The 12,198-nt window shown below is 50.3% G+C and overlaps 2 protein-coding genes across 2 annotated transcripts in view; one reads left to right on the plus strand and one right to left on the minus strand.

The window, feature by feature from the left end:
- LOC307234140 (sodium bicarbonate cotransporter 3-like) overlaps positions 1-12,198 on the plus strand; it is a 34,401-nt gene that overhangs the window by 12,323 nt on the left and 9,880 nt on the right. The window contains exons 8-15 of the mRNA XM_080005738.1: positions 1,733-1,890; positions 2,690-2,777; positions 3,544-3,690; positions 3,790-3,893; positions 4,229-4,403; positions 4,603-4,736; positions 11,419-11,664; positions 11,886-11,979. Coding sequence (XP_079861864.1) covers positions 1,733-1,890; positions 2,690-2,777; positions 3,544-3,690; positions 3,790-3,893; positions 4,229-4,403; positions 4,603-4,736; positions 11,419-11,664; positions 11,886-11,979 — 1,146 coding nt within the window. The remainder of the gene's footprint in view (positions 1-1,732; positions 1,891-2,689; positions 2,778-3,543; positions 3,691-3,789; positions 3,894-4,228; positions 4,404-4,602; positions 4,737-11,418; positions 11,665-11,885; positions 11,980-12,198) is intronic.
- Positions 7,123-10,880, minus strand: LOC307233846 (complement C1q tumor necrosis factor-related protein 4-like; the record flags this gene model as incomplete). Its single annotated transcript, XM_080005282.1, has 8 exons — positions 7,123-7,406; positions 7,718-7,846; positions 7,955-8,005; positions 8,090-8,184; positions 9,015-9,294; positions 9,639-9,767; positions 10,329-10,379; positions 10,739-10,880. The coding sequence occupies 8 exons, from the start codon at positions 10,878-10,880 to the stop codon at positions 7,123-7,125; spliced, it is 1,161 nt and encodes a 386-aa protein (XP_079861408.1).

Consider the following 12,198-nt stretch of genomic DNA (forward strand, 5'->3'; position numbering starts at 1 on the left):
CAAACAACAACAACAAAAATGGAGCCGCTGTTCCACGAGCCCACGGAGGAAGCGCCGTGGTAAACCAGGCGGCGTTCGGGTCAGAATGAGGACGCAACCTTAGCGTCCACCTCTGCCAAGCTTCCTTCTTACAACGTTCAGTCTCTGGAGAACAAGAAGGATGAACTTCGAGCGAGGATTCAATTCCAACGAGACAAGAGGAACTGCTGCGCCCTCTGCCTGACGGAGACACGGCTGAACCCGTTGGTGCCGGATGAAGCCACCCGTCCAGCCGAGTCCTTCTGCGTGTTCCGCGCCGACAGATCGGGGGAGTCGGGGAAATCCAAGGGTGGAGGCGTCTGCCTCATGGTAAACAGCCGCTGGTGTAACTACAACAACACCAAGTCTTCCCCCGCTCCTGCTCGCCCAACCTGGAACAGCTGACCATCTCATGGCGTCCATTTTGTCTCCCCCAGGAATTCAGCACGGTCATCATCACAGCCGTTTATATCCCACCGCGAACACCGACACAGCTCTGTGGGACCTGTACGATGTGTTGTGTGGATTTCAAAACAAACATCCCGACGCGGCTGTGGTGGTGACTGGGGACTTTAACAGGTTGAACCTTAAGAAAGTTCTGCCTGATTTCCACCAACACATGACGTGTGCCACCAGGGGAGACAGAACTCTGGACCGTTGTTACACTCCTTACAAGGACGGATACAAGACCGTCTCGCTCCCTGCTTTCGGGAAACCAGATCACACCGCCATTGCTTCAATTCCACGTCTCTGGTGACAAAGACGAGGCAGCGCCTTGACCACCTCAGGCATTTGAAGAAATTCAGCATCATGAAGGATCCTCACCACCACCACCACAACAGACTGCCCCAGCTGCTGTGGTGGAGCAAGAGCCTCCAAAGCCACACAGCGAGAACAGAGACTGAGACAGAGTTTCTACATCAAAACATAAGAACTGCTGAGGTCAGCAGTTCTTATGTTTTGATGTAGAAACTGTAAAAAAAGTACTGAGTCAGTCACACTACCTTACTGTACTGTATGTTGCATAGTGTATCACTGCACTGGGTTACTGAATACTGCGCTGTATTGCTGCGCCGTACTGTTGTATACTGTACTGTATACCTCCACACACTACCTCACTTTATTCACATGCACTTTACTGCACATATCTGTACATACAAATAGCCTATCCAATATACATAAGTATATTCCCTTTATTTCTGTTTTGTACCCCCTCTCAGTATAACCTTTTTGAGCCTTATTTTATTTTATTTTATATTATTCTATTTACTAACTGCATTACATTTTAGGAATCGGTTAGTTTCACTTAGTTTGTTAGGTAGTAATTAGGTTTCTACTGTGTTCAGTTTAGAACATATTGTGTGTAAACACCGGGTGCGTTGCATTGACATTTCACTGCATATATGTATGAAAGTATGTATATGTATGAAAGTATGTATATGTATGAAAGCATGTATATGTATGTGACAAATAAACCTCTTGAATCTTGAATCTGAGATCTAGAACCCAACTACTGAGATCTACAACTAAACTACTGAGATCTACAACTAGACAATTTTTTTTGTAATTCATTTTCACAAAAAATCAGAATAAATAACTTTTTGGGTTGAGTCTGGGTTATGAATATATCACTGTTTCTAATTTGATGCTCTGCGTGTGTGTGTGCACGCGTGCACGTGTGTGTGTGTGTGCACATGTGTGTGCGTGCACTCAGGTGGATATGAACTTCATGAGGAAAATCCCTCCAGGAGCTGAAGCTTCCAATGTTCTGGTCGGAGAAGTCGATTTCCTGCAGCGACCGATCATCGCCTTCATCAGACTGTCGCCTGCAGTACTGCTGACTGGCCTCACGGAGGTCCCAGTCCCCACCAGGTAACACACAAACATGCTTATGTCCCCACAAGGTAACACATACACACACTGAGGTCCCAACAAGGTCACACATACACACACTGAGATACCCATCTGTACCACACACACTGAGGTCCCAGTTCCCACAAGGTAACACACACTGAGGTCCCCACAAACTAAAACACACACACTGAGATACCCATACCATACCACACACACACACACACACACTGTGGACCCAGTCCTCACAAGGTAACACACACTGAGGTCCTGGTCCCCACAAGGTAACACACACTAAGGTCCTGGTCCCCACAAGGTAGCACACTTGCTGAGGTCCCAGTCCCCACAAGGTAACACACTTACTGAGGTCCCGGTCCCAACAAGGAAACACACCTACTGAACTCCCAGTCCCCACAAGGTAACACACACTGACGTCCCGGTCCCTACAAGGTAACACACTTGCTGGGGTCCCAGTCCCCACAAGGTAACACACCTACTGAACTCCCAGTCCCCACAAGGTAACACACACTGACGTCCCGGTCCCCACAAGGTAACACACTTGCTGGGGTCCCAGTCCCCACAAGGTAACGCACTTACTGAGCTCCCAGTCCCCACAAGGCAACACACTTACTGAGGTCCCAGTCCTCAAAAGGTAACACACACTGATGTCCTGGTCCCCACAACTTACTGAGGTCCCAGTTCTCACAAGGTAACACACACTGAGGTCCCGGTCCCCAAAAGGTAACACATACAGACACAGAGGTCCCCACAAGGCAACACACACACACACTGTATGTCAATACTACTTCCTGTCTGGCAGGTTCCTCTTCCTGTTGCTGGGTCCGTTTGGGAAGGGAGCTCAGTACCGCCAGATCGGACGCTCCATCTCCACGCTGATGACAGACGAGGTGAGGACCTCCAGGGAAGATATGGACAAAAAACACATGAAAATACAAACAAGACAAAAATATAAAAACATTGTTCAAATGTCAGATTCTGAGCCAGGATCAGATCAGCAGGAAGTTCAAACACATTTTAGGGACATTTCTAAAAACATCATATTTTCTCTGCGTGTTGAGCTCGTCCACATCAAGGCGGTGGTTCTGGAACGGGAAACAACGCCTTCCAGGGTGGAGGCTTTTCAGAACTTTATTTCCTTTTTGTTGGTGTGGACCAGTCAGAGCTTCCAAGAAACCTCCAGTAGGTAGTTCTCCACATCTCCACTGGGGGGTTAAGGTCTCCCTCTGTACGGTGTTGTCTGATGAAGCTCAACGCGCTGCCTGCTCCTCATGTTCTTCTGTGGCGTTGGACGTCAAGTTTTACAGACCTTTTTCAGAAACAGGAAGTGGAAAACTGAGTTTTCAGAAATATCCAAATATCCCCAAACTTGACACCGTTTAGAGAACGTATGATCAACCCTGTACTCCGCTTGGCCTCCATCTTGATATTTCACTGTATCTCTCTCATTATGATTATGGTGGAGGGTGGAGTTTGCATGTTATCCCCATGTCCACGTGGGTTTCCTCCCACACTAAAAGACATCTCCTGCAGATGCCCTTGAGCAAGGCACTGTCTAGAGCTGGAGCGGTTCCTCGTGTGCTGTGGCTGCAAAAGTCCCCTCGTTAGTCAGGACAGGTCAATAGAATGCTTCTTCTACTCCACTTTTCTCGGCAGGTGTTTCACGATGTGGCCTACAAGGCCAAGGACCGGACGGACCTCCTGTCCGGGATCGATGAGTTCCTGGACCAGGTGACGGTCCTTCCTCCAGGGGAGTGGGACCCCACCATCCGCATCCAGCCCCCCAAGAACATCCCCTCCCAGGTAGGAGGGACCGCCGCCCCGGCCCGGGTGGAGGCTTCAAGGATCCAAAGAGATTCGATCAAAAGTACTTTTCTTGCTGCATCTTCCTCTTCTCTGCAGGAGAAGAGGAAGATGGCGGCGCTCCCCAATGGCTCCACCCACGGTGGTGAGATCATCAAGGAGGCGGAGCTCCACACTGGTCCGGAGCTGCAGCGGACCGGGAGGTCAGTCCCCCCCCCCACACACACACACATCAGTGTGTCTCCGCTGGCCTCTCACTGAGGCCCCCTGCTGGCTCACACCTGCTGGCTCACACCTGCTGGCTCACACCACTGCTTTTCACCACATCTTTGCTCACAACAGTGTTTCTACTTGATCTTATGAACGATGAGGAAACATTCCACTGATTTTATTAGAAGTATCGGAAAACTGTACTCCAACACTGTATGTCTGTCTGCCTGTCTGCCTGTGCGCCTTTCTGCTTGTCTGCCTGTCTGCCTGTCTGTCTGTCTGCCTGTCTGCCTTTCTGTCTGCCTGTCCGTCTTTCTCTCCATCCCAGATTGTTTGGTGGCCTGATCCAAGATGTCCGCCGGAAGGCCCCCTTCCTGTGGAGTGACATCCGGGATGCCCTCAGTCTGCAGTGCTTGGCCTCCGTGCTCTTCCTCTACTGCGCCTGCATGTCGCCCGTAATCACCTTCGGAGGGCTGCTGGGCGAGGCCACCAAGGGGAACATCGTAAGGACCTCCGTCGCCCCCCGGGGGCCGAGTTGAACACTGAAACACTGAGATGGAATCAGTAAAACTGTCCACTCACGAGCGCTGTCACATCTCATTTGATATTTAAACTATCGTTGGAACTTGGTGCGATATTAAAGATCCAATCTGTGATGTTGATCTCTCTTCCTCTTCTTCCTCCTCTTCCTCCCTCTCACAGAGTGCCATAGAGTCTCTGTTCGGGGCGTCGCTAACAGGCGTGGCTTACTCCATGTTTGCAGGTCAACCGCTCACCATCCTGGGGAGCACCGGCCCAGTCCTGGTGTTCGAGAAGATCCTGTTTGATTTCTGCAGGTCAGTGAAGGGAATGGAACCCCCAACCCTGCTAGGGCCTTGCTCTAGGGAGTAGAACCCCCAACCCTGCTAGTGCTAGTGCCTTGCCCTTCGGAGTAGAACCCCCAACCCTGCTAGGGCCTTGCTCTCGGGAGTAGAACCCCCAACCCTGCTAGGGCCTTGCTCTAGGGAGTAGAACCCCCAACCCTGCTAGTGCTAGTGCCTTGCCCTTTGGAGTAGAACCCCCAACCCTGCTGGTGCCTGCTCTAGAAGTAGAACCCCCACCCTGCTCGTGCCTTGTTCCATGGAGTAGAGCCCCCAACCCTGCTATCACCTGCTCCAGGGAATAGAACCCCCAACCCTGCTAGTACCTTGCCCTAGGGAGTAGAACCCCCAACCCTGCTAGTACCTTGCCCGAGGGAGTAGAACCCCCAACCCTGCTACTGCTAGTGCCTTGCCCTTCGGAGTAGAACCCCCAACCCTGCTGGTGCCTTGCTCTAGAAGTAGAATCCCCACTCTGCTAGTGTCTTGATCCATGGAGTAGAGCCCCCAACCCTGCTAGTACCTTGCCCTAGGGAGTAGAACCCCCAACCCTGCTAGTGCTAGTGCCTTGCCCTTTGGAGTAGAACCCCCAGCCCTGCTGGTGCCTTGCTCTAGAAGTAGAACCCCCACTCTGCTAGTGCCTTGTTCCATGTAGTAGAGCCCCCAATCCTGCTATCTAACCTGCTCCAGGGAGTAGAACCCCCAACCCTGCTAGTACCTTGTCCTAGGCAGTAGAACCCCCAACCCTGCTAGTGCCTTGCTGAACCCACTGAGCTCTGTTAACCAACCTACTACTGTGCCAGTTCGCTTGCCCCTGCGGGTCCTGGCACCACGGCTTGGCCCACCTCAGCAGTTTGTCTGGGGATTAGGGATTTGGATCCTTTGGGATTGAAGTGTTTTGTTTTGGAATCGTTTCTTTAAAACAATTTTGTGTCGCTGTTACGTCACTTTGCTCCAGACAACAACCACTGACCTTGAAACACTGAGCAGGAACACTGACAAGGAACACTGACTAGGAGCCACTGACCAGGAACCACTGACCAGGAACCACTGACCACAAACACTGACCAGGAATCCCTGACCAGGAACCACTGACCAGGAACAATGACCAAGAACCACTGACCAGGAACAATGACCAGGAACCACTGACCACAAACACTGCCCAGGAACCACTGACGAGGGCAACCAGGCACCAGCTGGTGGTTGCCAAGAATGACAAAGTGGTTGCTGAATTGTAGTGATTTTATAATGGTGACTAAAGGAGACTTCACAGCAAACACCGCAGACTGCTGGTCAACCTGGGGTTCCCGACCCCAGGTTGGGTCACTTGATACACCCAGATATTGGTATTTGTTATGTTTTCAATAAAAATTGAGAAATTGTGAAATAGGTTTGAAATACTGTATATCATCATTTCTATATGATCCACGTGGGGCTCCCTCTGTTCTTTATCATATCATAAAAGCAGAACATCCGCACCTTGATGAGTAATATACGTTTGGAAAGTGCAGTGAGAACGATTCTTATTCATCCTCCATCTGTTTCGTTGCTACATCTGCGGCTTCAGCGCTTATCAAGTTGTGTTGGAGATTCTGCCTCCGGTGGTGAACGCATTTCAAGAAAAATGGCCACATGTTGACTTCCTGCTCCGTTCTTCGGCTGCACTTGGAGAAGTTGACGTTGTGAACTCATCTTCCTTCCAGATCTCATTTCTTTCTGCTGTTTTCATGATCTGTCAGAGATTCCAGTGGAACTAGGAACCAAACCGTCGCTACTGGACGTTCCCTAACCCCGCTGACGTCCTCTAAATGAAATAACGGTGAAATAATAAAGTTCAACTTGTGATTGTTTTGCTGGGGAACCTCTGGAAGGACCCCTGGGGGTTCTGGGACCCCATGTTGAGAACCATTGCACTAGAATATTTAAATAATATTTTTGAGGGCAGACTGTCTCCGCTCAACAGGCTTTGAGGAAAATCAGATTGACCATTGTTCTCACAGCTCCACTGTGGGCAGGGTATCTTTTATGTTCATGCTGTTTTTATATTCGGTCAGATTTCAGTATCGTAGTATAGTTGTATCGGTATTGTAGTATCCTCAGTACAAACCGTCTATCTGTGAATAACCAAACACAATCTTCAGTTGAATCTGGTTTTATTAAGTGTCCACAGCTCAGGATGTGAACCCCTTCCCTTCCCTTCAGGCCCCCACGGCGCCCCAGTGCTGGCTTCTGTTTCACCAGATCAAAATTGTTGTTCTGCGCAAAATGCTGTTTTCTCTGAGTCCAGTTCTGTAATACACAGAGATGTCCTGGACAGCAGCATGCTAACAGGCGTGTTAACAGGCGTGCTAACAGGCTGGCTGCTTTACACTGGGAAGAGCAGGAAGCCACTGAAGGTGCTGTGGTGGTTGCTGTTGTCCCAGATCTGGGTGTTGTGCCAGAGCTGCATGGACAGTGTGTCGCCCTCCTCCAGCAGCAGGGCGGCGCCGTTGGAGGCCGTGTCGCTGCCCTCACCGGAGGGCTGCTCGTGCACGATGAGCTGGATCTCCTGATTGTTCTTGTAGAGCACGGCGCTCAGGGGGAAGTCGGTGGGCCCGTTGGCGGTGAAGCGGATGTAGTAGACTCCACGGACTGGAGCCTTGAACTCACCTGGGGGAAGAAGGAGGGCGGGGGGGCGTTGGTAGAATGTGATCAATAACTCAGATCTAGATCAACTTACACCATCTGAACGCTTCTAGAGTAGCTACTGCCTCAGGGCCTAACAGGAAACCAAGTAAAAGCAACTGAGGCAGGAAGTGTCTGATAGTCCATTTATAATCAATATAAAGTTAGATTCATTAGATGGATTGAACATGGCATTAGAATCAGTCCAATCCTAGTGCCGCCCAGTTGCATCAGGGCAGTAGGACAGCATCACCCTGCAGGCATGTGGATATGCATCTCAACACAGAAGTGTGCACCTGTCGCTGAATTGTAGGCCCCGCCCACGTTTGTGAGAACTTCTCTGTAGTGCAGCTTCACGTTGCCAGACGTGGTCTTCTTCAGTCCGTTACCACCAAGAGATGCAGTAAAGGCAACCTTTGGGACGTCTGCCAAAAATGGATACTAGAGGTTTAACGACCAAATTGAAGATCCAACACTTTGTATCTTTGAGATGTTTCCTGAAGTTCATACAAGGATGCAGGAAGGAGACTGACCTGTACGAGCCTTCAGATCCTTCTCTGTGACCTCCAGCCTCTCCTTCATGGCTGTTTCAACACACACACAGATGGATCAATCAACCCTGGTCCTGGAACAGCATTCTGCTACTAGTGCTGGAAGTGGAGCTTTACCCTGGTTGTCAGCCTGGAGCTGACCCATGGAGGCCTGGAGCTTCTGCAGCTCCACGGCCGGGTCTACTGCGACCACCTCCCCATCATCCTTTGGCCTTTATGAGCATAAGAACACAAAATGAGATGATCTGATAGGACTTAACTGATGGTCTGATGGGACTAACTGACCTGATGGGACTAACTGGTGTTCTGATGGGATTTACTGGTAGTCTGATGGGACTAACCGATGACGTGATGGGACTAACTGATGGTCTGATGGGTCTGACTGATGGTCTGATTTGACTAACTGATGACCTGGTGGAACTAACTGGTGTTCTGATGGGATTTACTGGTGGTCTGATGGGACTAACTGATGACCTGATGGGACTAACTGATGGTCAGATGGGACGAGCTGATGGTCTGATGGGACAAACTGATGACCTGATGGGACTAACTGATGACCTGATGGGTCTTACTGATGATGTGATGGGACTAACTGATGACCTGATGGGACTAACTGATGGTCAGATGGGACTAACTGATGGTCAGATGGGACTAACTGATGGTCTGATGGGACTAACTGATGACCTGATGGGACTAACTGTGGTCTGATGGGTCTGACTGATGGTCTGATTTGACTAACTGATGACCTGGTGGAACTAACTGGTGTTCTGATGGGATTTACTGGTGGGCTGATGGGACTAACTGATGACCTGATGGGACTAACTGATGGTCAGATGGGACGAGCTGATGGTCTGATGGGACAAACTGATGACCTGATGGGACTAACTGATGACCTGATGGGTCTTACTGATGACCCGATGGGACTAATTGATGATCTGATGGGACTGACTAACTGATGACTTGATGGGTCTGAAGAACTGATGACCCGATGGGAGTAACTGAGATGGTTTTTAGCCTCAATGCTAATGAGAGGGGTCCTTACACTGGGAAGAGCAGGAAGCCGCTGAAGGTGCTGTGGTGGTTGCTGTTGTCCCAGATCTGGGTGTTTTGCCACAGGACCAGCTTTAGTGTGTCGCCCTCCTCCAGCAGCAGGGCGGCGCCGTTGGAGGCCGTGTCGCTGCCCTCACCGGAGGGCTGCTCGTGCACGATGAGCTGGATCTCCTGATTGTTCTTGTAGAGCACGGCGCTCAGGGGGAAGTCGGTGGGCCCGTTGGCGGTGAAGCGGATGTAGTAGACTCCACGGACTGGAGCCTTGAACTCACCTGGGGGAAGAAGGAGGGCGGGGGGGCGTTGGTAGAATGTGATCAATAACTCAGATCTAGATTGACTTACACCATCTGAACGCTTCTAGAGTGAAGCGGATGTAGTAGACTCCACGGACTGGAGCCTTGAACTCACCTGACAGGTGGAGAAAAGTGGAAGACATTTTGTTGATTTAGCAGACAGAAACAGGAAGGCCAACACAACTGAATACCTTGTGAAAGAACAATTCCTTCATCAGCCCAAAATAAAAGGAGTCTCAAACTATAGACCCATGGGCCTCACTGAGACAGTGCCTCATGACCCACCAGGAGGGGGAATGTTGTATTGATGCGTTTGATCCTACCCGTCTGTCTGTCGTAGGCCCCGCCCACGTTGGTCAGGACTTCCGTGTAGACCAGATCCCTGTTCCCCTGAAGAGTCTTCTGCAGACCATTCCCTCCCAGTGAGGCGGTGAAGGCCACTTTGGGTTTCTCTGCGTGAGAAGAAGCCGTTTACTGTACTGTGTACTTGGATTACTAGGAGTATTTTTAGCATGTGAAATACATGGAGTACTTGGAGTAGTTCTACCTTGTTACTTTCCAACCCTGCATCTCGTCATACAGGTTACTCCATGTCATGATACTCATGAACAGACAGGTGATGTTATTGTGAGTAGTAGAAGTAGTTACATTTACATTACATTACATTACATTTCGTCATTTAGCAGACGCTTTTATCCAAAGCGACTTACAATTATTCAAACACCGACGGACGCAGCCATCAGGAGCAATGAGGGGTTAAGTGTCAAGGACACTACAGCATGCTAGCAGGAGGAGCCTGGGATCGAACCAGCAACCATTAGATTACTAGACGACCAGCTCTACCTCCTGAGCTACCGTCCCCTCCAGTTATTTTCCTATTACTGGAACCACTTGATGTGAATTGGTTTTGGTGACGTTATGGAATCCATCGAGGTGCGTTAAGCTTTGCCTGTCCTGGTGAAGGTGTTAGTATCAGTAGAGTAGTCTAGTGCAGTAGGAGTGAAGTGGCTCACCTTTCTGAGACAGCAGCTCCTGTTCAAGTGCCTGCAGCCTCTGGCTCAGAGCTGGAAGAACCAGGGAAACCAGTCACAACCCCAGTGGAGCAGGAGTAACTACTTGAGTGTTTGGAAAAGCAATCTTAACCTGGCAGTCGCAGTAACAAGGTGGTAGTAGTAGTAAGATTCAAGAGGTTTATTCGTCACATACTGTACATATACAGACACATACACATACACATATACATAGTAAGATACTATCATCATGGACAGGCGGAAGCATCAGTCTCTGAATCTGATTCTCAATGGAAACCTTGAGCACTAGTAACCCCAGCCCTGGAACACGGTTCTGCTGATCCGATGAGATCCTTCCCTTACCCAGGAGCCAGCACCTGGAGGACTCCCTGGAACCACCCAGAGACCCTTACCTTGCCTCTCCACCTTCAGCTCCTCCATAGTGGCCTCCATCTGCTTCATCTGGGCCAGGACGTTGGTGGGTGGCGTGGTGCCGGAAAGGACCAGGCCAGCCAGGCCCAGCAGGGCCAGCAGGAGGGAGGGCTGTGTTACCATGGTGACTGTCAGCGGTCAGAGAATCAGAGCGTCAGCGGGGCGACGTGGATCGCTCTGCTCCGGTCCTTTTATTGAGGAACAGAGGTCCTTACCCCCTGTTAGGGTTTGACAGACCACATGACCAGACCACAGGGTCTAGGGTCCAGGATGCAGATCCAAGACCTGGACTCTGTTGTGGACCTAAGTAGTCAAATAAAACTAAATCAATGAATCCAACAATGATTACTTGAACTTGTTTAACTTTTTCCTGTCGCTCATTATATTAATTTGTCTTTCTCATATTGTTTGAAATGAAAATAATCCAAATCCTGATCCAGACAGACAGACAGACAGGCAGGTAGGTAGGCAGCCAGACAGGTAGGCAGACAGACAGATGGACAGACAGACAGGTTGGCAGACAGACAGACAGGCAGGTAGGTAGGCAGCCAGACAGGTAGGCAGACAGACAGATGGACAGACTGACAGAAAGGCAGAAAGACAGGCAGACAGACAGTGAGACAGAGTCCCCATGGTGACCCCTTCTCCTCCTGGGTTCCAGTTCCTACGGTCTGTCCTACCTGTCCCTGAGGACCAGCATCGGGCTGTGGACCGCCATGCTCTGCCTGGTTCTGGTTGCCACGGACGCCAGCTCCCTGGTCCGTTACATCACCCGCTTCACGGAGGAGGCCTTCGCTGCTCTCATCTGCATCATCTTCATCTACGAAGCCCTGGAGAAGCTGCTTCACCTCGGGGTGCACTACCCCATCGACAGGAACCAGCACCTGGATAACCTCACCTTCCACAGGTACAAGATCCTAGACTGTCTCCTAGACCCTAGATTGTCTCCTAGATGCCCCATACAGACATATGTGGGATTGTTGGATTGTTGGAGTTGTACTGGGCGTGTCCCCAGTAGCAGACTGGTTGTACTGGGTGTTTCACCCGGCAACAGACTGGTTGTATTGGGAGTGTCCCCAGCAACAGACTGGTTGTACTGGACCCTGAACCGGCCCTTCCTCTCTCCAGGTGCCAGTGTTCTCCTCCAGCTAACGTCAGTCCTACAGTCCAGCAGATGGGGAACAGCTCAGACAGCATTGCCTGGAGCCAGCTGGACATCAGGGTAAGAGAGCTGACACGGCTAAGTGTCAGCTCTCTATGTAAAGCTAACAATGAAGCTAACACTGAAGCTAACACTGAGGTTAATGACATTCAGTTTTGCATGATGCATAGACAAAGTGCATGTGGAGCAATGTTTGCAGGTCAGAGGTCAGAGGTCATTCCTCTCTTTGCTCTGATTATTCAGCCCCTGTAAAAAGATAGCATTGCAATGGGTCTTGAG

This window comes from Zeus faber, assembly GCF_960531495.2.
Source record: "Zeus faber genome assembly, chromosome: 8".
Taxonomy (NCBI): Eukaryota; Metazoa; Chordata; class Actinopteri; order Zeiformes; family Zeidae; genus Zeus; species Zeus faber.